Source organism: Mastigoproctus giganteus, chromosome 2 (assembly GCF_048544385.1).
Source record: "Mastigoproctus giganteus isolate SK-2022 chromosome 2, ASM4854438v1, whole genome shotgun sequence".
NCBI lineage: Eukaryota > Metazoa > Arthropoda > Arachnida > Uropygi > Thelyphonidae > Mastigoproctus > Mastigoproctus giganteus.
In genome coordinates, this window is record NC_143576.1 from 136,524,697 (window position 1) to 136,550,816 (window position 26,120).

Sequence of the window (26,120 nt, forward strand, 5' to 3'; positions counted from 1 at the left end):
CCATTATCTCCTCAAAGGGCTACAAGCATATTTATAGTTTTCTGACATGTTGCCAGGGCAGGATATCAATTATCAGTGAAGGGCTGTCTGGATATTAATGATAGGGCAGTGTATAAGAGCATTTGTATGAGTAAGGAGATTAGTAATGCTTTGTTAAAATGTATTTTGCTTCTATATCAGTATGGCACAGTGCTGTCATTTAAAATGAAATACTGTCAATGTTGTGTACTGTAAAGAACTTTCATAAGATTAATACAAAAACTTTAAGAAAAGTAAAATGTTTAAGTAACCACACGACGCTCATTTCTGTAGCAACTATACCGTATAAAATCACTGCAGAAATATTTGCCAATGTTTGCTGCATTAGAAAGGGGGAAAAAAGTCATACAGGGTGAACCCTGGTAAATTTAAAATATTTAATAACTTTATTTATGTGAAAATACATAACACTTTAAAACATGCTCTCATTATTTTCTTAATTTAGAGGTACGATCACAGATTTATCACGGATGACTGAAATAATTTTATCTAACCATTAAAAATGAATTATGATTTACTTATACAAAATGAAATGCATTCTATTTCTATGATACCAGTTAATTCGAGATCATTATAGTACACTGAATCAATTACAAAGTGATTGACTCTCTATACATGTCTTTGCAGAATTTAGATTAGGATAATTTGGACTCCAGGAATTTGAAAAATGTGTATATACATATACTTTGAGAGCTAGTTGCCATCTCAAAGGAACGTAGATTTTAAAACTTGGTCCCTTTTACTTTAAGGCACACATTTACACTTGCAACTTTACAGCAGTAGGGGACATTACAAGACTCCTGGTGCTTACATAGTAAACAATTTTTGATAGTTCTAAGCAGAGGGACAACTAGGGTTGAGATAAACTAGGCTCTTATTAACACTATTTCACCTTATCAGTGACTGATTAATCACCAGATGGATGCAAAAAAAAAAAAGCTGTCCTCCCTAGCTTAGATGATCTGATTATTCATTGAAGGCACAGTTTTTCAATCAACCAATTAACATCTATTGTGACAATGCCCATTCTTATTCTTCGGATGTTTTTTCTGTAATTCATCTACTTCAATTGTGGTACAACAATAAGAATCCAGTTTCACTGTCAGGTTTTCACTTCTAACAGCTGAGGATGGTTCTCTAAAATATTTAGTAGTATGCTATCAATATAGTGCTTCAACTTATCATTTACATCTTGTAATTCTTGGAGTGTCTTGGTAGCCTGAAAAAGAAAAACAGACCACAGGTTATTTGATTAATGTAAGACTGCTTAGAGTTAAATGCAGATCATGAAACAATAGCTCCCCACGTACTCATCTTTTTTTTTTTTAGCTATAGGTAGGTCTACAATTGAGTATTTACAAGTGTGTTTGGAACGTTTGGGGACTGAACTGACATTTGGGAAATAAAGCTTACCAGCTATTCAAATGGATCTCCTTTGAAGTAGCTCTTCAACATTGTATACATCAATTCCAATGCTTCTGGAATCATTCCCAATATGAAATACTGGAATTGCTAACACTTCCTGTGTTGCATTTTGCATAATTCTCTCAGTTGCTGTAAATCAGTGACCTTACAAGGCCTTAGGAAACAGAAAAAAAATTGCAGGGTGAAATCTAGTGAGTATTGGTAGGATGACCATATTGGAGAGCTTCACACACACAAAACCCTCTCAGGAAAACAGGTTTTGAGAATAAGTGGAGAGATGTCATTCCCTACCTGGAGCTTTCTTAACATCAAGAATTTTTCTATTAGAGAAATTCTGAACAATCTTTCTGTCAGAAGACCATGCAAGACATTGAGTGGGGAATGTTTTGATATGGTAGTAGGTGATTTACCAAAGTTAATGATACTAATAAATCATCTTTTTTTTTAGGGTGAAATAGGACCATCAGGTTGTGAGAGATTGTGGATGGATAGTCAGAAGTAGTGGCCAATAGCTCTGGTAAGAGACCAGAAGGCTCAACTACCATATACACAAAATTCACTTAAATTTAGAAAATATTCTTTTTAAGAAATAGCTGAAAAGCAAATTATACCAGCTAACTCACTTAGAATGAAACAAAAATTTGTATGTAGAGATCAAGTTTTAAATTATTTCTAATATTCAAGTCAAATTTGTATTACCGATTATAAAGTTATTTAAATTGTATGATTACAAGGTATTAACAGAGAGGATATTAAGTAACTATCTTGTTTTGAGAAAATTAAAATAATTTGCTCCAAAGGTTTAACAAATTGTTAAAAATAGCAAAGTTTACTACAACACTTAAATAGAGAAAACATTTTTCTCCAAAGTTAAATGTCATCTAATTCTAATGTAACTTTAGCCAAAGAATGGTAAACATTTACAGGAACCTCAGTGGAAGCTGCAAAAGAGCATCATGAGCTTTCTAAAAACAATCAATGACAGTTTCTGATGACTACATCAGTTTAACCATTATTGGCACAACTATGGTATGGCAAATGTGGCTTCAGCCATAGATAGCAAACAGAGTTAAAAATACTTAGAGAATAATTGAAACAATTTATTTTAAAAATGGCTTGTCAACTAAATCAATTAATATAAAAGGCTGTAATTTTTTATATAAAAGCTACAGCATTGGGGATAGCAATTTAATAATTATAAAATCTATATTATACTATGGTTTTGTGGAGCTTTGACTATCTGCCCTCTGTTTTATTTTATGAAAAAAAATTTTTGTGGCCTGTAGGATGTAAAATGTCTTGTTATTGCACAACTTTCAAGTATGTGTGTTTAAAATTAGTTGCAATAGTGCAACAATGTGAAAGCACTGTACTACTGTGAGCATTAAGAACATTGCATTAACTAAGCAATTTAAATTTACTTACCTAAAAAAAAGTTCAACCTCCATATAATTTAATAAATATTACTAGTTAAATTATGGTAATTTCATTTATTGGATTATTAAATTTTAAAATTTCAAAATCTTTGCCGAAGCCATTTTGTCACAGAATTGACTCAATGCAGATACAAAAGTTAGGTTTTTCACATCAAGGCTGGAAGCAAATTAAGTTTATTATATTAATACCACTCTTGTACCATGCAAAATTAATAATATAGTTTATTAGGCTGTTCACCTAAATTACTACACATTAAGGCAACAGTTTCAGGTGTCTTACTGATACCCATCATCAGGCCATGTTGCTGACAGACTCCTCTTGCCAATGCTTCCAGAATCCTGATGTGCATATCTTCTGGGAGCATTGGCAAGAGGAGTCTGTCAACAACATGGTCTGATGATGGGTATCAGTAAGACACCTGAAACCATCGCCTTAATGTAAAAAACCGCGTAGCATCCTTCCCTAACTATATTGGAAGCAAACTGTCTACATACATGCTAAGTTTATGAATGAATCTAAGTTATTCCTGGCAATCCTGTATTCTTAAGTAATAAGCCACCAAGGGTTTAATTTATTTTGGTGAGAAATCGTGAAAGTCATGAAGTAGACAGTAACGTAAATATTCTGTTATATGCTATACCAACCTCATCTTTTGAGAGTGTGGCAAATTCTTCTGCCAGTGAAGTAGCAGCACTCTGCTCACGAATGAGTGAACATCCTTCCTGAAGACGAGAACCTAGTAGTTGAGCTTGCAATTCTTCATTGCTTTCTTTAAGCAACTGATTTTCCTATGTTAAAGGAATTTAATAAACATTTAGCTGAATCAAATTTATAAATATTATCATAAATACACTATCTGAAAATAATTGAGCTGAATATGGACTATGTTTCTTTTATTGTTTCATATATATAGGAAATAATAGACTTACAGAAATTCAACTTTACGTAAGTTTTTGTATCCCGTATTCATAAATGGAGGTATCGTGAAAATATCGTAATGTGAACACAACACTTTTTTTCTTTTTAATTTGTTGTAAGTTGAAAAATTTGCTATATTATTAAGCTATTTATCTCTCTAAAAGGTCATTTATAATGGAAGTTGCACTACCCTTTCACTGTTATCATATGTTCCCATTATAAGAATCAACTTTGAAAGTCTTCGTGATATTTATCTAAAGAACAAAGTTTCTGGAGGCCACAACCACAAAATAAAAACAATTTGCACTTTCTGGTTTATTGGGCTTTTCTGGTAGTGCATCTAATTATAAACAAGTAGTAAACTTGATCTTATTGCATTTGCGATAATACCGATAACTGCATTCAGAAACTTCTCTTCATTCCTATTTACGTATTACAATGATGGAGGGAAAGTAACCAACGAAAAGTGCAAGTGGTGGCAGTGCCAGGAAACAAAACAAAGAAAGTTTTGTTTCCTGGCACTACCACCACTTGCAGAGAAAGTACAAAGCAGGACAAAGTTTGTCATCTATTGCAAGGGAATTAGGTCTCACTGCTTCAACAGTGGCTACTATTTTAAAGGACAGTGCACGTATAAAAGAACATGTTAAAGGATCAATGCGCTTAAGATCAATAGTGATCACAAAACAGCATTCAGGTGCTACATCGAAGATGGAACAGCTGTTAATAATATGGATGGAAAATCAGATTCAGAAGTGAGTGCCTGAGTCTAATGACCATTCAAGCAAAAGCAACAAGTATTTATAAAGTTAATAAGGATAAGTACAGCAAACCCCAAACCAAGTTTGTGCAAGCAACAGGTGGTTTAATAGGTCTAAGCATCATGCTGGTTTCCACATTAAAAGTATGTGGTGAAGTCGCCAGTGCTGATTCTGCAGAGAAATTGTGATGTGTTGAAAAAAAATTATTGATGAAGGCAGATATTCAACGCAGCAAATTTTTAACGTTGACGGAGACTGCTCTGTATTAGAAAAAAAAATGCCAGATCGAAAATACATTGCCAAAGAGGAAAATACAATGCCAGGTGTCAAAAGATAGGGCCATGCTGCTTGGAGCTAATGCAGTGGGAGATTACAGATTAAAACTACTGCTTGTGTACCATTCTCAAAATCCTCGTGAATTTAAGGGCATCAATAAAGCCACCCTACCCATGCATTTCCGATCAAACCAGAGAGCATGGATAACAATCTCTTGAGGATTGGCTTAAAATGCTGCTTCATTCCAGAGGTTGAAAAATATTGTAACAACAATGACATTCCTTTCAAGATTTTGCTTCTATTAGATAATGCTCCTGGACGTCCTATGCATCTAGATGATTTCAATTCGAACGTGAGTCATATTCCTACCGCCAAACACGACTTCACTCATCCAACCTATGGATCAGACTTATTTTGAATTTAAAAGCATACTATTTACACAACATTTGCTCAGGCATTGTCTGCAGTAGATAACAAGAAAAATTTTACATTGAGACTTTTGGAAACTTACAATATTTACCATGCCATCTTAAACATTAATAAGGCCTGGGTGGAAATTACTAAAAGCTGTTTAAATGGCGCATGGAAGAAAATATGCCTACAGCACGTAAAAGGGTTTGAAGGATTTGAAAAAGACAAATTATATGAAGAGGTTACAAATAAGATGGTAAAGGTTGCAGTGCTACTTCAGTTAGAGGTTGATCCCAAAGACATGGAGGAGTTAGAGGAAGAGAAGGAATTATCTAACAAAGAACTTATTGACTTGCAGGCAGCAACAGCAAAAGAAGAAAATGCTGACAAAGCTCAAGGTGAACCAAATGAGGAGACAAGACACTTCATCAGAAAGATGGCAATGGCATTTCGTGAAATTGCATCAGCAATGGAGAGGTTTGAGAAGATGGATCCTGACAGCAAACGATTCTTAAAAGCTAACAGAGGTGTGAATGATATGCTTGCTTGCTACAAAGAAATCTATGATGAAAAGAAAAAAGCCACCGTCCAGTCATCCATTAATGTTCTTTCGTAAGGTTGAGCGGCCGACCCCTTCTAAATCTCTACAGCCCTCAACCTCTGCAGCAGCGTACTTATCAGCTGAAAACTCTTCTAGCACCGATGCTTGAGGCAAAACTTTGTTATGCCTGTCTCTTTTTTTTTATAATTTGTAAATTGCACACTTCTCTAATTTTTCCTGCGCATGAGATAAAAAATTGAATAAATAATTCTATTTACATGTTTGTCAAACATTTATTTTTTGATTCAATCAATTCAGCAAGCACAGTTGTGAGTGCTGCACAAGCATTCAGAAAATTCCCCGACTTACAGTGTTCCGCGGAATGCAACCCTTACATAAGTCGGGGAGTTCCTGTATATAGGAAACTATTGTTTCAGAGTTTATTAAAAGACTAACATCAAGTCAGGTTTGATGATGCCTGATAATTTACTCCAGTGCTTTAGTTGGATAACAAATGGCAATCAATAAAGAATGTTATAAACCAGTGTGGGAGAAGTTACCAATCCTTAATCACAAAGTAGCCTAGGCTGTTCCCCTGTAGGTGCAGCTATATAAACTTAATCATTCCCATGTGTTCATAGGCTATTAAATTTTCAGTTTAATAATCAATAACAAGCCAATTTTAGCATATCTGCTCCATAATGAGCAAATGTGGAGAGGGATGGAGGTGTGAATTGGTAATTATCCCATTTAATCAAGACTGCAAGAAGAATATCCATCATCTGGATATTCTTCCTCTAACTTAGGGATGCCTAGCCAGTATATATTAACACCATAAACATGAAAAAGTACAATAACTGCAATGAAAAGCATTCAATCTGCTTGCTGCAATTGCTTGGATTTCCCCCCTTGGCCAGTAAGGCCTCATCCAACAAAGCTCACTTAAAGACAGCACTATGTCTGCATCGAATAGACCTGCCACTTCCTTGATTTCCACCCCATTAGAACAAGGTAACAACTTTTTTTTGAGCAAAGAGTCATTTTTGGTCTAATTTAAAAAAAAAAAAAAAAAATTGAAAATATACACCTCAGCTGAAGCTGGGATGAGTGAGTTTAAGAAATAGAATAGTGGGAAGGTGTTTTATTAAAAAATATTTATTACTGAAAAATGTAATAAACATCTAATTAGGTACAAATTAACGCAACTTTTTCTGCTGAACTTCTTGAGTGAGTCAAGATCAGGTGAGTATGCTGTAATTTATCTTTAAACATGCTGAGAGATTTGCATTATTCATATTGTTTATTAGTTCTTGCTCGAAAATATTTGCTTGTAGAAATGTCGCTTGTTGTACATGTGGCTAAAAGTTAGTCACAGATTGCCGACCCCTGCATTAGAAGAACAAAATTGTAAAGCCATACTAATTGCTAAGAAAATCTTAATTGCTTTTTAACTGTAAAAATAGAGGCTAATAACTTTGTCTTTATATTTTATGCCTATAACATTTTTTAATTTATCTCAATTTTTTTTAAATTAAAAGACAAAAAAAAATAAGGCTTTTTTTGAAAGCTAAAAAATACAATCCATTAAGAAAAGATAACATATTGCATACACCAAGTAAAGTCAAAAACCGATAAACATTTTCCAGAAATTAAACAGAGAAGGAAAACCTGCTGTGTATAGTGCCACCATGTTTTAACAATTAGGAGACCACAACTGCAGGATGAAATTTATTTAAACTATCCACTACTAACAACACCAGATAGGTTTGTTACAATGATCAATTACTCACTTGGCTGAAAGCAAGTTTTCGCACATCCGTCCTGCAGCCAACTCCTCCCCCCCCCCCAAATTTATATTTGCTATCCAAGAAAGAATAAGGATAGCTACATTCAGTTTACTTAATCTATTTATAGCCTTAAACATTTCAGCTAGATCTCCTTGTACATGCCTAGTTTCCAAGCATTGCAGTTTGCAGAACTGAAGGCTACCATTGAAAGGATACCCTTTCGCACTTTTTCATGCTTATGGTCTTGTCTAATCTTGGTTTTCCTTGCATTCATTTCAACAGTTCCAAATCCTTAAAATGACACTTCCAGACCTGAATGCAGTACTCAAGGTACAACCTAACCATTACTATATACAACAGGATAATCACCTTGTCCCTGGAATTCATATTAGCATTAGTAGAGGCATTTGATGCAAGAAAGCAAGCTTATGCAGCATCAGCCAAAAAAAAAAAAAAAAAAAAACCACTTTCACTTCACCTCGCTCAAAATACCTGTCCAGCTGAGCCTTGAACTTATTTAGGCTATCAACTTCCACGACAAGGGATGGAAGTCTGTTCCACCAACCAACCACCCGCTGGCTAAAGGCAAATTTCCGCATGTCTGTCCTACATCTGTCTTTCCTCAATTTGAATTTATGCCCTCTCAGGTGATTATTCTGAGCGAGAGGAAGAATCCCATCAGCATGCTCAAACCATTCAAGGCTTTTTACACCTCTATCAGATCACCTCGCTGGTGACTAGTCTCCAGACACTGTAATTTGCAAAACTTAAGCCTTTCTCCGTAAGAGCACCCCTTTGTTCCATTCACTAATCTTGTTGCCCTTCTCTGTACTCGTTCCAGCAGCTCTACATCCTTCTTGAAATGAAGCCTCCAGACCTGTATACAGTACTCTAGGTGTGGCCTGACCATTGCCTTATACAAGGGAATAATCACCTCCTTATCCCTGCTGGAAAAATTCCTGTATATCATGACAATACTCCATGAGCTACTCTTGCAGCCTGTCTGCACTGCTCAGAGAACTTCATATCTGCCTGCACAACCACCCCCAAGTCCCTTTCATTCTCTACCACTGTCAGTGTAGTACCACAGAGTTGATACGTTGCTCTGGGGTTGCTGTTTCCCATGTGTAGTACTTTACATTTGTCAATGTTAAACTTCATTTGCCACCTCTCGCCCATCTGCTCAACCTTTCCAGATCCTGTTGCAGCAGCATAGTGTCAGTAGTGTCCTTGACAACCCTGCCTACCTTTGTATTGTCTGCAAACTTTGACATTAAGCTTGATATACCATCACCAATATCATTTATAAATACAGAAAACAATAATGGACCCAACACTGAGCCCTGAGGGACTCCACTAATAACATTAGTCCACGATGAGCAGTGTCCATTGATTACCACTCTCTGTATATATAGTAAGAGGAGATATCGAGGGAAGGGCTGTTGGGAATCTCAGTCAGGGCTTCATAAAAGATACAAATCACAGGAGAGTGACAGGCAAGGAAACCTAAAACAATAGAGTGGGGCATGTACTGCCGAAGCAGAGTAATGAATCATATTGACTCAAATTTCAGAATGCTGCTATGGGATGAAAATGGCAATCTGAAACTTAAACAAGCTGGGTTTGTCAGAGGAAAGTTTCTGTGGGAAAGGAGCGTGATGCCATGATGTAAAATACAACTGAAACAAAAATAACCACCAAGATAAGGAACTAGCGAATGAAGGGACAGATATCATTTAGACAAGACTTCAGTTATAGCTCTGACACAGCATGGTTTTGTTAAGGGGAAGTCTTGCCTGACCAATTTGATTGGATACTATGATGCAGTCACAAAAGAACTGGATGCAGGGAATAGCTTTGATATTATATACTTGGATCTTAGAAAGGCTTTTGATACTGTTGCACATGGAAGACTGCTGCACAAATTGGAGCAGTGTGACATTGGAGGCAAATTGCTGCTGTGGATAAAGGGGTGGTGAGGGGGAGAAGATAGAGAGTGGTAATCAATGGACACTGCTCGTCGTGGACTAATGTTATTAGTGGAGTCCCTCAGGGCTCAGTGTTGGGTCCATTATTGTTTTCTGTATTTATAAATGATATTGGTGATGGTATATCAAGCTTAATGTCAAAGTTTGCAGACGATACAAAGGTAGGCAGGGTTGTCAAGGACACTACTGACACTATGCTGCTGCAACAGGATCTGGAAAGGTTGAGCAGATGGGCGAGAGGTGGCAAATGAAGTTTAACATTGACAAATGTAAAGTACTACACATGGGAAACAGCAACCCCAGAGCAATGTATCAACTCTGTGATACTACAGTGGTAGAGAATGAAAGGGACCTGGGGGTGGTTGTGCAGGCAGATATGAAGTTCTCTGAGCAGTGCAGACGGGCTGCAAGAGTAGCTCATGGAGTATTGTCAATGATATACAGGAATTTTTCTAGCAGGGATAAGGAGGTGATTATTCCCTTGTATAAGGCAATGGTCAGGCCACACCTAGAGTACTGTATACAGGTCTGGAGGCCTCATTTCAAGAAGGATGTAGAGCTGCTGGAACAAGTACAGAGAAGGGCAACAAGATTAGTGAATGGAACAAAGGGGTGCTCTTACAGAGAAAGGCTTAAGTTTTGCAAATTACAGTGTCTGGAGACTAGTCACCAGCGAGGTGATCTGATAGAGGTGTAAAAAGCCTTGAATGGTTTGAGCATGCTCAGTGCTGATGGGATTCTTCCTCTCGCTCAGAATAATCACCTGAGAGGGCATAAATTCAAATTGAGGAAAGACAGATGTAGGATAGATGTGCGGAAATTTGCTGGACAGGTATTTCGAACGAACAGAGGGGTGAAGTGGAAGTGTTTTTTTTTGGCTGATGCTGCATAAGCTTGCTTTCTTGCATCAAATGCCTCTACTAATGCTAATATAGTTTTAGAGTAGGTCTCTATTGGTACAAAATGGATAAGAGGTGGAAGAAAAGTGCAGGAAAGACACAGTTGATAAAGGAAAGTGAAAAATGTAAAGGGTGTGAGAGGTTTGGGGGGGGGGGGAGCCACCAAAAAAAGGAAGAAACAAGCCTCAACAGTGCAACTCCTGTCGGGAACCCAACGTGAAGAAAGTGAAAGAAAAACCTGCTAAGAAATGCAGTTAAGCTTAAATGTCTTTAGAAAACTACCCACAGAAGAACAGTTCGGTTTAATTATTGTTAGGGAATTACCAAAAGAGAAGCAGTTCCAAATAACTGCTCCAAATAAGTATTAATAGCGAACCAGCTAAAGGTATACTATTTAAGTTAAATGTTATAAAGGGGCTAGCTAAAGCAGTGCAGGTCGATTTTAACATCACCCAAGGAAAGGCAGTTCCACTTAAGTGTTAATGAAGCATTAGTCAGAAAGCATTAGTCAGAAGCATTTTAGTTTAATCATTGTAAGAGAAAACTAGCCGAAGGAGCAAAGTCCCATTTAGGTGCCAAAGGAAAGGAAGTTCCATATAGTTGTCATGAGCAAAAAGAATGAGTAGAGGAGAGGAGGAATCTGTGTTCAAAGGAGAGACTAATCTAAGGGGATAAAAAAAAAATGTTAGGAGAAATTGAAGCCCGAGGTAAGAACCCAATCCTCCTTGAAATCAAATCAAGGAACATTAATGAAAAGTGAAACATTTTTGTATGTGCTAAATGTTAAGGAGGACTGTTAGGATCTTAAGATAGGGATTAGGTTAAAGTATATATCTAAGAGAGAAGATAATATTTTGTAATATGGAATCAAGAGAGAGTAATCAAGGAAATGTTATGTAACAGGTTAGTGAATGTTGGATGCAAAACAAAGATAGAATATGTATAGGATAAGTTAGGACCAAATAGTAAAGCAAAAGGTAAGGAGAGATATTGTTAGGTTATGAAGTGTTTTAGAGACAGAGTTGAATTAATTAAGGATGGTAAGTGAAATAAAAGTATTGTTGGGAAGATGGCTAGATTATATGAATTTCAACAGTATTAAGGGAATTTCTTAAAGTAAATCTATGTTGTAACAGTTGCTTGATTAGCCTAAGGAAGATTGCAGGGTGTGAAGGGAATGTGAAAGAAAAAAATATATTAAAGGGTGTTAAATGAAGTTGGTTCAGGTATGTTGTAATTGAGAATTAGGAGGAAATTATTCCTTCTATATGCGAGCTTAAGTATTGAAAAGCACTATGCTAAATTATTAGTGCCATATACTATTATTAATAAGATATATTCACCTTTCAAATTGTATATCAAAACCACTGTTATCAAATTTTCTTTTGTTTTAAAATACTGTACAAATTCATGTTTAATAAATTGTTGGTCATTAAATGTCTGGTTATTCCATGCACTTAGAATTAGACCTTGAATTAATATCTCCAGCCCCTCAATTGACATAGCTAATAACCCTTGAAACTAAACTAAGTAAAGGGAGGAAATAATAAATACTCTCTCGAACCATAGGAATTTTCTGAGAAAAGGACAGTAGCAGTCAGATAGCAGTGTAAGGGGATATAGAAAGAGGAGTACATGTGCACACACACAAATATAAAAAACATCCCCACACACGTTACCATGACATCTAATGGTAGCAATCCCAAAATAGTTTGGTAAATATCATCTATCATATACAATTCAATGAACTGACTTAAGTGCAGAGCACATACATATATTGCCTGTATTTTATAAATAAAATTTGATCACATGAAGCAGTCTTTTAGTGACTTGCACTTAATAGGTCCTGTCCTCTTCTTCCCATATACCTTTCTTTCAACACATTAAATACAAATAAAAAAAAAAAATCTTAAAATTGTAATTTAATTACTCTCACTTCCAACATATGGTTTATAAAAAAAAATGCCACCAGTGTGTAAAACCAAATTTACATACCTTTTTCACCCTTTGTAACTCCCTCTCAAGTTCCCTGTATTGTGCAGGCAGTTCTAAAAGACTTGGACTTCGGGCTCGGTTTGTTGATTCTGTTTCCTGGCGATAACGTCTTAGTTCATCTAACTCCCGTTGGAGATTTGCAATGACCTGAGAAGAATCAAATTTGCATAGCCTGTTAGGGATCACTAAAAATTTGGTATTTGCCACAATACTAGTGAGGGCAGTTAAATGAAAACAGCAAGAAATCTTTATTTGCAACTATACATTTAATGTGAAATCACTAGTAATGAGGACTTATTGTCATTTAACACTCCTGAATGCAACTGTCATCTGTTTTCACAGCACATACCCTGTAGCCTCATGATTCAAAATGAGTGAAATATTGTACCAAGGGATAAGAGATTATACAATTTTGAATGCAAAAAAGGATGAAATCCATCATAGGTGTTAGTGTATGGCAAAAACTATTTGTCCAAGGAAATGCATGAATGGTCCAAAAGGTTTTGCTTGACTTGGACAAGCTAGCAGTGTTGTCATTCCAAATATTTCTACTGGTGAAAAGCTAAATTTGCAGAAAATAGTGTAGTAAGTAGGATACAAATAATGAACTTAATTTAAGCATTTGTTGCATTCATCACACTGTCCATAACAAATTGGGATTTAGTTTGTGTGTGTTGTAAGATGGATCCTTTGTTGACTTACAGATGAGCTGAAACAAGTTGTGCTCGATTAGCTCAGTATGAAGCTGATTGGGATGATATCCTAAACTATCATTCCAGCTACCAAATGCCAAAAGAAATTACAAACGACACTATTTGCAGAAAGGGAAATAGTAACTATATTCTATATTTTGGGACAAGTGGTATTATTTTGGAATTGAAATTAATCTCAAGAGTTTATTGTTCTCCTAGTGCTTGTGCAACAATATCATTTTGAAGTGCTGTCACATCCTATTCTCCTGGCTTGATTTCAAGTGGCATTTTTGGAATATTCAAGAGAGCAGTAGAAGGAAAGCACTTTCACTCATTACTACATTCAAAAAGCAGTGCACAAATAGCTTATCAAGCAACCAAAGAAATTCTTCTGAAGGTATGTAGGAGGAGACTGTTGAAAAAAAAGAATGCCATTCCTTATCACAGAAAGAGGTTGTTATTTGGTTTGTAAGAGCATTACCAACTAAGGCCATATTGCTGCAGGGATATGCGGTGGTCATTCCCTGACCTTTCTGCATCCTCCATATTTGGTGGGCACAGGCTAGAACCCCGGTCTAATCAAAAAGCGTGTGCTATGCACTGCTGCTCCTGCCCACCTGGCTACGGAGGCACCACAGAAAGAGGTAAGGAATAAGTCTGAATAAGGAACTGTTTAACTTATGCTTTTATTTGATAATCCCACATATAGAATAGAATATATGTTTATCTGGCTTATATTGGGTAAGATGGTGCAGAGAGAGAGGAAAAAAAAAAAAGTTTGACCTCTTCTCCCTCTAAATGAGATGCTGCTGCTATATAAAGCATTTTTTCCTGTTAAAATGCAAATATTACAATTTTGCATCAAAATTGTAATATTTGCTTTACACTTTTTGAAATAGACAGCTTCTAAAATTATGCTTCTGTGCATTAAGTATTCAACCTTAACTAATGTTTTTAATCTGATAAATCACCCATTAAGCAAATCCATTATAAACTAAGCACTGCTATGACCGGTTTCAGAACTTATTGGTTCCTTCATCAGACAGCAGGTAGCCCTATTAGCAACCTTGTGTGTAGTGACCATAAATACAATGTATTGAATCTAAATGAGCAGCCAAGGTTGGACAAAAACTTTGATTAGACACATACCTTATGTCACATGCATGTTAATCCCTTACAGAAAGGGTGCACAAGGGCTCCCTTTATTATAACATAATAAAGGGACTATTTCAAATACCTTGATATTTGAAACAGTTTCTGAAATAATACTTCTGCATTAATTTTTGCACTCAACCAATATAAGTACCAAAACTAGTCAGAGCAGTGCTTTGAGTTTTTAATATATAGATAACATTCTGCCTAATAGGTGATGTTATCCAATTAAAAATGGGAATGGGCATAGTCATTTCTAAAGAGCACATGCCTGATTACTGTCACCATCACTGGAGAGACCACAGCATCGCGTGACAGTGAAAGTTAACACAGGGAAGCATTATTTTAGAAACATTTCAAATGGTATCCCTTTTATTAATTATAATATATACTTTTTATTGAATGCTGATAGAAATTATATCTGACATTCATTATATTAAAAATTAATAATAGAAACATGAGGAGAAACCAGGAAATTGTTTATGACAGGCTAACACCCATCTAGCTAGTGTGAATACAGACCTATTTGCTGTTACCAGTGGTTTAATTTAATCTATGATCTTGGCCATTTATCTATGAGAATAATGGATAATTTTAGCTACTCACCTTGGATAACTTTATTTAATCACTGGGTGATGAGCTTGTCATGTGTAGTGTGAAATAATGCTTAATTTCCAATTTGTTTTTTCTTAGTTAAAGCTATCATTTTGCTTTTAACTATCCAGGTCCTGACAATAGTTCAAAATTTATCATTGAAAAATAATCTATATACTAAATTTTTACCTGAGCCTTGAATTTTCTAATATTCTAATTCTGCATAACTTAAAAATTACATTTACAAATGATTAACAAAGGTTCCATGCATTATTTTCTGTCTATACCAAAGCATAAAATATATGCAAGCAAGTTATAAATCCAAAATCAATTATGAAAGACCAAAAGCATTGCGATGAAACAATTATTTGTTCACCATATCATAAAGAGTTGAAGATAGTGCAATGTTCACCAAAAGCGACCACTTTAGGTACAATTTTTTAAACACTACATAAATATATTTTTACTGTACAGTAAACCCTCAATTTAATGGACCAGACAAATAATAATACAGTAACGTACATATTAATCTCAACCATATTTTTTTAGGTTATACAAAGCTTCAGCGTTGTTATTAATTAAAAATTAATAATTACCTATTTCTATTATTGTTTTGATAATTACCTACTTTTATTTTTATAATCAAAAATTCAGGAAATTTGTTTTTTTATTCTTTTTGAAAAGAATGTTCAAATAGCTGTTTTCCCAGATTACAGATAAGTGCAGGCGGTGACTTTCGAGCTGAATGTGACTCGGGACACTAAACTGCAGGTCTATCGACTCATTTGTTTCAGTCTCAGTCTGCCTCAACCTATCGTGCGGGCAGGTTGTATACAGAGTGTTTGTGATTTCTGAATTGACTTTGTTTATTAAATAATTTTTTGCAATCCTTACAATTTAAAATGGCATCAAGTGTGATATTAGAGCTAACTGAGAAATTAGAACAAAGTGTCTCAGTAGCAAGTGTTTGTGAAATTTACGGCATAAAAAACCCAACTTTCTGATATCCGTAAATCAAAGGCCAAATTTCAATATAATTTTATATTGTACAGTACTGTATATTGTATTAAAGATTTTTTTTTTTTTACATTAAGAACAATAAAAAATGCCCCCAAGGTTACATTCGATTTAACAGATTTTTGGCATTAACAGACACCCCTTCTCCCCTATTAGTCCATTAAATCAAGGGTTTACTGTACTTATATTAACCAGAAGATAAAAATCAAAGTGAAATAATCACAAATAGACCCAGTATAATGATTTGTCACAGAATTATATGAATATATCCATATACTAAATGCTGATGACTTTCCAGATATTTTAAATGGGTATCTAATTGCTATACATTGGATCATATGTATTTGCATATTTTGGCCATTTTAATTATTACTACATAGAAACACATATGATACATTATTAGAAATCACTGCATATTTCATTAATTCAATAAACTTTTCTGACATTAACAAGGCTCATGGGGTTGATATGTTTTAGGAAGATTTGTTTGAAATTTCTAATAAATATTAGATTGTTTCTTATTTTCATTTCAATGCCTTATGCTTGTATTTCACTATGTACTGTATGTTTGTCCATGTACATAGTCATATTATGTAGGTACATATAATACATACATATACAAAATTTTAGACTAGATTTTCTTGTATATTTCATACTTTGGAACCTTTATTACTATGGGTATTACTCAGTATCCGCACCATTTCTCAGGAACGTACCCCCCCACGTGCAAATAGCGGGGGTGGGGGTTTACTGTATTTGGATTTCAGGAATGCTTTTCATTCTATTGCATATAAAGGACTGCTGTGCAAATTGGAGCAGTGTGGCATTAAGGGAAAGTTACTGCTATGGATCAAGGGACGGTTGAATTTGAGAAGACAGTTCTCACTCAGAGTTCAGTGCCGGGCACATTGTTTTCTGTATTTATTAATGATAATAGTGAGGGTATATTAGGTTTAATGTTTAAGTTTGCCAATGATACAAAGGTTAGCAAGTTAGTTAATGACAGCAATGAAGGTATGCTACTGTAACATGATCTAAAAAAATTAGGCAGATGGGGTGAGAAATGGCAATTGAATTTAACATTGACAAATGCAAGGTATTAACATATGGATAGCAGTAACCCCAGAGTAATGTATCAACTGTGTGGTACTACATTCAGGGTAGTGGAAAATGGAAATGACTTGGGAGTAATCGTGTAGTCTGATATAAAGTTCTCTGAACAGTGTGCTCAGAGAATTTCATGGACAGGCTGCCAGAACAGCTCATAGGATTTTGTCAATGATATACAGGAATTTTGCCAATGGGGATAAGGTGATTATCCCATTGTAAAAGGCAATGGTTGGGCCACTTTTCATTTTCTGAAAAACCCTAAACCTGCAAAGAAACAAGTTTCACAGGTTTTTGACATTTTTCTTACGGGGCAGACTTTTATTATTTTAAAAAAATTTCAGGTAATTTTCAGTTTGGTAAGTTGGTTGTTGGGTTTTAGGAGCATCAGTGACAAAGGCCATGTTGCTCCATGCATATTGTGCTGTTTGGTAAGTGTCAACAATATTTATTGTTGTTTGTCCAAAGTTCTATATACCTTGAAAAGTATGAATCACTGCTCATTTTTAGCGTTAGAAACTGCATTAATAAAATTCCACTACATGTGAATAATTTTTCAACCATGAACTATATATTTTAACTGAAAAATTATTTGGTGAAAACAATTTCATTTTAAAAAAAATGAAAATGTTAAAATTAAAATTTTTTTTTTTACCTCAGATGTGGCATTTCTCTCTTGGCGGAATTTCTCACTTTCTCTAAATGATAATTCTTGTAGAAGCCGATGTTCTTCACGAAGACTAGTTAATTCTGTAGCATTATCAGATAGCTTTTCCTGAAGCTGCTGCTTTTCCTATATGAAATAAAATTTAATATAACAGCAATTTATCATAGATAATTTTTTTAACAGCACAACTTGCATACCCTACTATGTTACTATATTGCAGTTAATGACTGACTAATGACTGCAGCACACAAGAAAGGCCTCAAAGGATTTTGTAAAATAATTCAAGCTTAACCTTTTGATGTTAAACCTTGAAAACCTGAAGTTAATCCAATTTCATTCACATGGAGGGAAAGATATGGCAATGCTATATTTTAGTTTAAACAACAAAAAGGTATCAGACAGGATGAATGAATACTTGGACAATTTTCTGTTGCACGTTTCTCTGAATACATTTAAAATAGTATTTGCACAGTAACATTTTTATTTATTACCTTCCCATATATCTTAACAAGATTAGAATAAATTGTTCTTTTTTTGTACTAACTGGTATTTATTCTATTCTATTAATTATAGTGCTACATGACACCTAAACTGACAGAGAAAGTTATCCATAGCCATTTTCACATTACTTTAAATAAAATTAGTAGAAACTACATGTTATTTACTAAAAATATCCATTATTATTACTTAACTAAAAATACAAGGGCAGATCAACAAATAATGCACAATTACACATGTGCATGCACGAGGAAGAGAGACAGAATTTATGATGTACACTTGTTGTACTACCAATTACCCATTAACACACCAATTTTATGGTGTTTTTAGATCTGAAGAAAAACTGTAGCCAATATCAACCCACTGCAGGATGGAAGACTCTTCAATGATTCATGTTGAGGGAAATGGACCATAATCTGCCACCCTGGTCCTGTATTTACCTAGATTGACTGTATTTAGCAGTCAGGGGCTTGAACCCATGTGCTACTTCACTCCCATTCCTGACCACTCTGTTACGGAGGTGACAGCAGTTTCTGGCAATTATGTGCTATGGAGTTCCTGTTCAAATTGGGTGATCAGTCAGCTGTATCTACCTATCAAAAACTACTCTCACTCTGTGGGGACCAGCCAATTGATCAAAGTAATGTCCACGAGTGGCTCCAATGGTTTTGGGAAGGCAATTTTGCCATCAAAGCCCAACCAAGAGCTGGAAGACCAACATTTATCAAAATTAGTGAAAACTAAGAACTCCAAGGGAAGTGTTTTAACCATCAATAGACTGGGGTACAGGAAAATCTGTTCTCAGTGGGCACCTAAACTTCTCACACAAGAGATTATGGCTATGAGGAAAGAGATCTGTGAAGATCTTCTGGAGAGGTTTGGTGCTGGTGATACAGAGTGCTTTAAAAAGGGTCATAACATGTAACAAAACATGGCTCTACCATTATGAGCCACAAAGCAAATGACAATCAATGAAAGGGCACACCTGACATCACCTGTAAACAAAGCCAAAAAACTTTACAAATTATCAACAAAACTTGGGGCCAATCTTCTTCTGCTATCAAAATGGCATAAATTTTAATTAATTTCTTGGAAAGTGAAACAACCATCAACAAAGAAAGATACTGCTTGTCCCTGGACAAGCTCTGAAAAAAAAAAAAAAAAAGACCTGAACTAAAATCAGCAAGACATCAAGTTTCATCAAGATAATGTGTATTCACTGCAGGGGAAAGAATGCTGGAGAAAATGCAGCGAGTGTGGTGGTTCTTACTTTGGGTGATATTTTCACCCAAGTTGAAATGTATGTGAAGTGTGGTTACAATATCTCAGATAAAGATGTTACAGCCTAGTATGTTACTTATTGACCCATACTACATTTTAGTATCAGCAAAGGATGCAAGAAGGAATCAAAGAATGAAGCTGATCTAAGGTGTGCTGACTCTTGCAGCACTAACAAGCATAGAAACCAATACTCCCAAAAGTCTGCTGTTCCTCTCTCATGGATTATGCAAAAATATCAGTAATCTCAAACCACTTCAACATTGCAAAATCTATTTCATGAAAGTTGTCATTTTCACAATAATTTCAGACAGTGAATAAACCATTGTTCAGAAAATAAAGCAACATCAATAAATAAATCTTTATTCCAAGTACTACCTTGTTTGTTTTCTGTGACTGCCTGCTTTTATGGCCTTTTACATACAATGGTTTTTAGCATATCAAATTTGCATTGGTATCATTTTCTTTTCCTCCCATACCTTTCATCATTTCTGTGTGGTCTGCTGTCTTGTCTCATTAAACTTGTGTAAGCAGGTTTCTACCTACCACAATGCTGCTGTATTTACTTCTGTTGCAGGGCGTTTTGAAATTATCTCGTAATATTGAATACAAGGTTATTTTTATTCTGACCATCTTGGTTATAAAAAACAAGCTGAAGTGGCTCAATGAATGAGAAATCTATAAAAATAGAAGTAGCACCACCCAAAGATACAAAAGATACACTATGCTGAATGCTCACTTCAGTCTTAAAAAAAAATAAATGTATTCATAAGATTTTGCGGTTAATCAATATGCAACTGAATAATAGTCTTTGTCGGGTTATAAGGCAAAAATACTGGCTAAATACCTAATTTTTAAATGCATATGTTAAAAATATGAATATTACCTGTTTTAATTTTTCAAGTTGTGATTTGAGCTCCACACTTTCTTCTTTAAGTTGCACATATTCATGTTGTAAAACACACAGCCTGGAAATAAAATGCAAGAAGTTCATTAAGAAATTTACCTTTGAATGAGACCCTATTATAATATCAAATATACACTTAGTACATGTGGGGATAAATTTCTCTACCTTTCAGAGAGAGAAATTCATTCCCCTCCCCCCAAGTGCAATGAGTTCCAACAGACTGACCATGCAATAACACTATAACTGCTAGCCTTCGAAGATGCTGTAACCATGAGAGAAGCAGCTGTTCTCACATTTTGCAAAAACTCAAATTGTATTCACTGCCTGGAAAGAATGCTGGAGGAAATGCAGCAAGTGAGAATTTTACATGACATATGCAAAAGTGAATATTCCATACATGGACGGTCCCAAGAATTCACAAAGAATTAGTTAACCAAGATTATTCAGGAAGTGTTACACTGTTTTATCATACCAAGAAAGAAGACTACAAGCAGAATAAGTATCAGCAAAGTAACAACTAATCATGTGCAGTAGCTATTATTCATAGTTTAAAAAAAAAAAAAAACTTGAATGAACTTAATTTACTGCAAATAACTATGTAAAGAGTTTTTCAGAAAAATTTTAAGCATTATCACAGAAATTACAACTGCCACAATGCAATAAAGGATGACAAAATGCAATACTGTGAATTGTGTTTTTGATATACAGGGTTTTCCATAATGGAATCCTCTACCTAAATCTGTTTCAATAAATTTAGCAACATTTCATTAGCCAGTTCAAGTTAGTTACCATGCTGGTGTGCAGAGAAAAAAAAAAAATCCACTTTGCATCCCAAGAACAAAAGATTCTAGAGCTATCTACAGATATCCCTAGAATCAATCTAAAAGATACCCCCAACTCAGACATTTTTACTAATGCATAGCATTATGCAGAATTATATTAAGACAGTCCCAATTAAAGCCTAATAAAATGTACAAACCAAAAATATTTATAGAAACGTTCGACAAACAAAATTTGAACAATAATTTAATTAACTTGAGCCAAGTGGCTTATTAAATATAATAATGCCAACTTATCTAAATTTGCAAACTCATCATCCCCCTATGGTGGATGAGTTTTGCTGTGATATGAACAATGTATTTAAGGATAGATAGAAGTCAGGGGAGGGGGCAATCACATTACTTGTCAAAAGCAGTTGATGCACAACAATGGCATTCTCAAATTTGCAACTAAATTACACTAGCACAGAGTCTATATGGTGTGGGAGCAAAGCTAAAAAGAATGGAGCATACTACAGACCAGAATATTGCAGAGAACGATGACAACCTCTATACACAAATGAACTGGATGAGTAAATGCATGCAAATTGTTACAGAAGATTTAAATCTGCCCCAACTACTCCAATATTTACGAATTGGAGTCAAGATGAAAACATGCCATAGGTAACAACAAAATTATTAAATCAACTAAGTGTTTGCTATTCACATCAAGCATGAGTTAGGGAATGGGACAAGAATTTCAGGATCTGATTATCACCTGTGATCCTGATAATATAGAATTTCCACTAAAAGAACCCTTAGAAGGACGCAATCATGGAGTTCCAATGCGATGACGAGATTTCTGTTGTCAAATGTAACGAGAGGGGTTTTAATTTTGGGAAATGGAACTGACAACTATGCCTCTATCAATTGGGATGTGAAATGGTATGTTTTCAACTTTTCATTACTATGATTACCCAGGCACCTCTAGTAGAGCTTGTTATGCTCCCATTACCCCAGAGTAATATTATTATTACTACAATTGTATACCTTGTTTAATTTATTAACTTAATTATTATTTTCAAGTCTCCTGAACTATTTGTTTACTTGAGGGTTCAGAAGGTGCTCATTCTGTCCATTCTACACTTTTAGAAATTTTTTTTTTTTCAACCCACATTCCATGAAAGGTTTAACTTATACAGAACATAAAACTGTTTAAATATATAGTTTGTATTTAGTCATGTATAGGACAAGCTGTAACTCTACCAGTTTGCTGCTAATTAAGTAAGTAGGCAACTGTTGCAGTCTCCTGGCCAATCAAAAATTGGTTAGATATAATTGGATTAGTTAGCTATAATTGTTAAATATATTTAATGGCACTAGCCTTGATAAAAGGCCATTCAGTGTAGGTTGTTATCAACAATTAGAAATTATATTTGTATATATTTCTTCCCACAGGGTGACAGCACTTTATACTGATAAGGGGTATCAATACCCAGCTGTGTTGTCTTGTCTTTATGCTTATATTATTGGCAAATAATGTTTCGTTTGTTCAAGTAGCATTAATCTTGTCATACATATTACTTTTATATATTTACTGTAGTATCATAAGTTAAGTTTAAATAGGAAGAAGCATGGCAATATTGCTGAATCTTAAAATTCAAAAGATCTTTAACTACTACTTGTTTGTACAATGCTTAACTGATCTATTTCAAAATTCACTATATTTTTCATAGGTGTGCTCATTATGCAACTGTTACCTGTGATGATTCTATAAAAGTAACATATCAGATACTATCTGAGTCAGTTATGAAGAACATCACAATTCTTGGCTTCCAAAAATTCTCTATGTGCTTGTCCAAAATTTTTATTTCATCCCTAGTACATATAACAATACTCACTAATACAAAGCAAGTTGAAGATAAGCATCTGTGGGATATTAAGACATTAAATATTAACTCATTTATATGAGCAAAATTAATCCTTCGATCAAATGCTCTCTCAACTTATCTGCTTATGAAAAGGAATAGAGATATACAGGATAACTGTTAACTGAATTTTACATGTGATAAACAATTTTATTGAATGTGACAAGTCACTAAGTTTCTTGGAAAAAAAAAAAAAAGTTGCAAAGTCTACTTGTCTTTTGAAAATAAACACAGCAACTGATATGCAAAAAAAAGTTCTCCACAAACCATGCTATATTACCTATTAACATACTGTTCCATTTCCTGGGTTTTCTCTCTATCTTGCTTTGTCTGCAAAAAAAAAAAAAAAGAATTTGAGAAAAGTCATTTAGGTCACATAAGAATGTTTGTAAATTGAAAATTTAAGCATCATTATATTTCTCTAATTGTATCAAAAAATAGAAGATCCATGCTGCTCAAGAAATTTTAGCAAATTTGATATCACTTTAAAGTGCGGCAACCGTGTAAAAATATATACTGATAACATTTATATCATTAAATTCTCACCAAGACATCCTTAAAATTCTTTTCTTCATCTTTTAATCTTTGTTCTGATCTAACTTCTAGCTCTCTAATCTGCTCTTCCAATGAATGTATCCTGAAAGATTAATTTTGAATAACTTCAAATTTGGAACTACAATAACATCTTAATGATTTCAAAAGGAATAACTGAAAATTAAAAATAACATAGTAAATATGAGCAAGGGGTGTAAATTATTCCATTATTAGAAATAAAACACTGATAGAGGAGGGAGTTGACATTTCAGTTTAATCACTCATTTAAAGGAGGGTAATCCTTCACAATAAAAGAGCCTTACAGTACTTTTTCAAAACTATGAATTTGCTTCTTAATATACCCCACCTGCCCACATACAGCACCATGCTCTCTCCATTTTGGTAAATCCCACTAAGAACCAAGGATTATGAAAGCAAAATGCAATTTGAAATAAGATACTCTAACACCATATTAAAAACTTAATATAGCATTAGTGCTTATTTCCAAATGAATATTTTTTCTGAGCAATGAATGTTAAATATATAGGGAACATAACTTGTTCATGTTGCTGGCTAGATCACAGTCATGTGAGTACGGATAAGAGTCCTCCAAGTTTTATATTACAACTCACCTCTGATGCTGAATATAGCATTAGCATTAGTAGAGGCATTTGATGCAAGAAAGCAAGCTTATTCAGCATCAGCCAAAAAAAAAAAAAGACCCACTTCCACTTCACCCCTCTGTTCTTTCAAAATACCTGTCCAGCTGAGCCTTAAACTTATTTAGGCTATCAACCTCCACTACAAGGGATGGAAGTCTGTTCCACCAACCAACCACCCGCTGGCTAAAGGCAAATTTCTGCACATTTATCCTACATCTGTCTTTCCTCAATTTGAATTTATGCCCTCTCAGGTGATTTTTCTGAGCTAGAGGAAGAATCCCATCAGCATTGAGCATGCTTAAACCATTCAAGGCTTTATACACCTCTATCAGATCACCTCGCTAGTGCCTAGTCTCCAGACACTGTAATTTGCAAAACTTAAGCCTTTCTTCGTAAGAGCACCCCTTCGTTCCATTCACTAATCTTGTTGCCCTTCTCTGTACTCGTTCCAGCAGCTCTACATCCTTCTTGAAATGAGGCCTCCAGACCTGTATACAGTACTCCAGGTGTGGCCTGACCATTGCCTTATACAAGGGAATAATCACCTCCTTATCCCTGCTGGAAAAATTCCTGTATATCATTGACAATACTCCATGAGCTACTCTTGCAGCCCGTCTGCACTGCTCAGAGAACTTCATATCTGCCTGCACAACCACCCCCAAAGTCCCTTTCATTCTCTATCACTGTCAGTGTAGTACAACAGAGTTGATACGTTGCTCTGGGGTTGCTGTTTCCCATGTGTAGTACTTTACATTTGTCAATGTTAAACTTCATTTGCCACCTCTCAGCCCATCTGCTCAACCTTTCCAGATCCTGTTGCAGCAGCATAGTGTCAGTAGTGTCCTTGACAACCCTGCCAACCTTTGTATCGTCAGCAAACTTGGACATTAAGCTTGATATACCATCATCAATATCATTTATAAATACAGAAAACAATAATGGACCCAACACTGAGCCCTGAGGGACTCCACTAATAACATTAGTCCACGATGAGCAGTGTCCATTGATTACCACTCTGTCTTCTCCCCCTCAACCACCCCTTTTATCCATAGCAGCAATTTGCCTCCAATGTCACACTGCTCCAATTTGTGTAGCAGTCTTCCATGTGCAACAGTATCAAAAGCCTTTCTAAGATCCAAGTATATAATATCAAAGCTATTCCCTGCATCCAGTTCTTTTGTGACTGCATCATAGTATCCAATCAAATTGGTCAGGCAAGACTTCCCCTTAACAAAACCATGCTGTGTCCGAGCTATAACTGAAGTCTTGTCTAAATGATCCTGCAGTGCTTCTTTAACCAGTGCCTCCATTAATTTTCCTGGACCAGAAGTTAAGCTCACAGGTCTATAATTACTTGTGTCAGCCTTTGATCCTCCTTTGTGAATTGGGGTCACATTTGCGCATTTCCAGTCTATGGGTACCTCCCCTGAGTCCAAGGAAGCTCTCATAATTATGGCTAAGGGTTTGCTTACTTCCTTTGCTGCCTCCTTTAATATAACTGGATAGATCCCATCCACCCCGGGTGCCTTTGTTGTGTTTATCTTCAACAGTTTCTCCTCCACTTTACTCCCAGTTATTTCAGGATTCTGTAGCTTACTGCTAGAGTTGAATACACCTCTGGCATTCCCCTCGCTGAATAACTCCTCATGTGTGAATGAGGATGCAAAATATTCATTTAGTTTGTTAGCTACCTGAGCAGGATCATCAACAGTTGACCCATCAATATCAAGTGGACCAATCTGATTCATCCCCTTCCTTCTAGAGTTTACATAAGTAAAGAACTCTTTGCTGTTTTTCTTTGCATCCCTTGCCAAGGATTTCTCGTAATCTGCCTTCGCCTGCCTAACCT

At 35.2% G+C, this 26,120-nt stretch overlaps 1 protein-coding gene across 2 annotated transcripts in view; it reads right to left on the bottom strand.

The window, feature by feature from the left end:
• Positions 1-542: 542 nt before the first annotated feature.
• Positions 543-26,120, bottom strand: part of LOC150089586 (rab11 family-interacting protein 4-like) — a 202,759-nt gene continuing 177,181 nt past the window's right edge. For both annotated transcript variants that reach the window (XM_090368680.1, XM_090368679.1), the window contains 7 exons: positions 23,622-23,712; positions 23,356-23,405; positions 20,369-20,450; positions 17,695-17,832; positions 12,478-12,624; positions 3,546-3,689; positions 543-1,258 (listed from right to left, as the gene is read on the bottom strand). In XM_090368680.1, the coding sequence (XP_090224806.1) occupies positions 1,142-1,258; positions 3,546-3,689; positions 12,478-12,624; positions 17,695-17,832; positions 20,369-20,450; positions 23,356-23,405; positions 23,622-23,712 (769 nt within the window). In that variant the 3' untranslated portion in view covers positions 543-1,141. The remainder of the gene's footprint in view (positions 1,259-3,545; positions 3,690-12,477; positions 12,625-17,694; positions 17,833-20,368; positions 20,451-23,355; positions 23,406-23,621; positions 23,713-26,120) is intronic.